The sequence below is a fragment of the Passer domesticus genome, chromosome Z, assembly GCF_036417665.1.
Source record: "Passer domesticus isolate bPasDom1 chromosome Z, bPasDom1.hap1, whole genome shotgun sequence".
Taxonomy (NCBI): Eukaryota; Metazoa; Chordata; class Aves; order Passeriformes; family Passeridae; genus Passer; species Passer domesticus.
In genome coordinates this window covers 13,635,726-13,638,615 of record NC_087512.1, presented here as the reverse complement: position 1 = coordinate 13,638,615, position 2,890 = coordinate 13,635,726, and the positions used below count along the sequence as shown (strand labels likewise).

Sequence of the window (2,890 nt, the reverse complement as noted above, 5' to 3'; positions counted from 1 at the left end):
GGGTTTTAGGGTTACAGGGGTAGTGCTGGCTGGACGGGTGGACTGTATAGTCTTGTATATCTCTTCAAAAATTGGTGATGCCGTGATTCTCTAAAACTAACTTCGACTGCCGCTGTGAGCAGGATCAGGACTTGGCGCTGAGCTACTCGCCTCCCACCGCGGGCACTGCTGTAGAGCTGCACCCCTGAGGTGCCCGCAGTGCCCGGCCGGGCTCTGCCCCCGCCAGGCGCCCCCTCACACAGGACTCGACCCGGGCTCGCCGGCCGTCCCCCACAGCGGGCCCGGTCCCCGCTCGCCGGCCGCCCCTCACAGCGGGCCCGGTCCTCCCTCGCCGGCCGCTCCTCACGGCCGGCCCGGTCCCCGCTCGCCGGCCGCCCCTCACAGCGGGCCCGGCCCGGGCCCGCCCAAGCGGCCGCCCCCGGAAGCGCTCGTGGGGCCTTGGCGGAAGCGGGGCGGGGCGCGGCCTCTTTGGTGCTGGCGGCCGGCGAAGATGGTGAGTGCGGGGCTCGCTCGCGGGGCATCCGCCGCCATCCGCCGCCGCGCCGGGCCGGCGGCGCCGCGGGCGCAGGGCGGGCAGCGGGGAGAGGCCCCGCGCTGCGCCGCGGCCGGGCTGGACGGCGGGGCTGAGGCCAGGGGCCGGCGGCGGGCGCGGCGCCGCGCCGGGCCGGGCAGGGAGGCCGTGGTGCGGTGTGGGGCCGCGGGCGCTCCGGGGACTCCTACATCGTACCTGCTGCCCCCGTGGCCGAGCCGCCGGGCGGTAACGTAGCAGGAGGGGTTTCGGTCGCCAAGGGTGAGTGTGTGGCTGCTGCGTGTGAGGGGAGTTATTTTTCGTCGGGAGAGAGCAGTTTGCTGCTTTAGGGTGATGGGTGTGGGGAGAGGGGCGGCGGTGTGAGCGCGCCGTGGCTCCAGCGCAGCGCGTTTCGCTTCAGCACAGGGGCGGGGGCACATAAGGAATGGCGGCAGCGGGTCCTGAAAATGGAGGCTACTCGTAGTTAAAACTGAGTTGTGGTTTAGAGTTGAATGTGCCTCTGTCGTGTTTCTAGGACTCGGTTTTTTAAGGCTCGTTCTTATAGTTTTGCGATTTGCAAGTGTTAGTGATATTTTCATGTCTTGAAATGTTTTTCAGACGAAGGGTACCTCGTCGTTTGGTAAGCGACGAAATAAGACACACACCCTGTGTCGTCGATGTGGGTCCAAGGCGTACCATCTGCAAAAGTCGACCTGTGGGAAATGTGGTTACCCTGCTAAGCGTAAGAGAAAGTGTAAGTAACAAACTTTTAATTGGCTCTAGTTTAAAAAATCGTGTTACTTTTTCTTCAGTAGTTTGACTTGTTTTCCAGTCAAGGAGGAAAACTTTTCGTTGTATCGTTTTGCAGTATGGAGCTTTTTCCAAATTAATGACATTTTAACTATATGCTAGGTAATATGCAGTATTCGTGCATAAAAACTGATTTCAATTGCAGTAAATTTTTTTTGTCGGCTTGAATAATTGTACCATGCAAATGTAACCCGCAACCAAAATTACTTGGTGCGGGTAGATAACAGTGTCTTACATATTGTAGATAACTGGAGTGCAAAGGCTAAAAGACGCAACACCACTGGTACTGGTCGCATGAGGCACCTGAAAAAGGTCTACCGTCGATTCAGGTATAACATTAAGAACTAGCATGCTGTGAATTCGTGCACAGACACCACTTAATAACAGAATTCACCATTCTAAGTCAGCATTTCAATTTTTAGTACCACTTAATGATGTAATAAAATAATTTCCTTTGTATAGTTTTCTGCATTTTATCCTTTTTTGAAGATAAAAAAAACTTACTGGTAAGATAAAGGGTGTGTAAAAAATTACAATGTTTATACTACATGAAGGTAGTACAGAACATAAATGTTATCGTAATAAGAAGGTCACATCTAAAAATTATTTGTGTGGTATTTTGCTTATTTGTGGTTCAGTTAAATAGATGATTACACTAAAAATTTATTGAGATAAGTCTCAAAATGCACTCGAGTCCCCATTTGCTCACTCAGAAGAAAGTTCAGGATAGGAACAACTTGTAGTCCCTCTCTTTATTTAGTCAGTGTTAATTAGGTATTACATCAGATCCTGAGTTGGAAGTTTCTAAGACTTATTAAAAACTTTGAGTTGTACTTGGGATGTAGTGGGGGTGTGGTATGATTCCCATTTTGTATGAGTCTGATGGGGTTCTGTAGCTTCTGGGCTACCACACAAGAATGCTATATGAAAGATACTATGTAATTCAGGAGTGTTGTCGTAGAAATGTAGATTAGCTTTATTAGCAAAAGGTTAGAGTCTCAGTCATGGATGTGGTTGAGGGATCAATTAATTTGTTTTGGTTAGCTCATCCTTTTCCAGTGGCAGCCATAAAACACCATCCAGTGTGCAGCTGTAGCTTGCTTTCCACTGAGTGTTGCTCCAGTAGATAGATTTTTAATAATGTGTTTCTTTTTAAAAAGGTCTGAATGGGTGAACTCTGTATTGATTTCAGTGCATTACTAAGATAGATTGAAAAAAGTTAGTGAGCATCTAAAACCTGAGTGTCAGAAAATAATCTGGAGCAGGAATCAACGTCTCAAAGTGGTAACCATATTTCTACTTGCAGGAATGGATTCCGTGAGGGAACCACACCGAAGCCCAAGAGAGCAGCTGTTGCAGCTTCCAGTTCATCTTAAAGACTCATCTATTTGTTAAAATAAATGGTCTTAATCAGAAAATATGTCACCTTTTTTTACATACTTCACTGAAATGTAGTATTCATGAAAATACATAAATACTTAAAACCACAAATTTTGAACCGATTAATTTAAAACAATCCTTTGTTGAGTCTTCATTTGGTAGTACCTTTGTCTTGAAAACTGAACTGAAAAA

At 48.7% G+C, this 2,890-nt stretch overlaps 1 protein-coding gene across 1 annotated transcript; it reads left to right on the top strand.

Moving 5' to 3' along the window:
- Positions 1 to 356: 356 nt before the first annotated feature.
- On the top strand, positions 357 to 2,736 carry RPL37 (ribosomal protein L37). Its single transcript, XM_064402809.1, has 4 exons — positions 357 to 493; positions 1,127 to 1,262; positions 1,563 to 1,647; positions 2,625 to 2,736. Exons 1-4 carry the CDS (start codon positions 491 to 493, stop codon positions 2,692 to 2,694), a joined length of 294 nt encoding a protein of 97 aa, XP_064258879.1. The 5' UTR covers positions 357 to 490; the 3' UTR covers positions 2,695 to 2,736.
- The last annotated feature ends 154 nt before the right edge of the window (positions 2,737 to 2,890 follow it).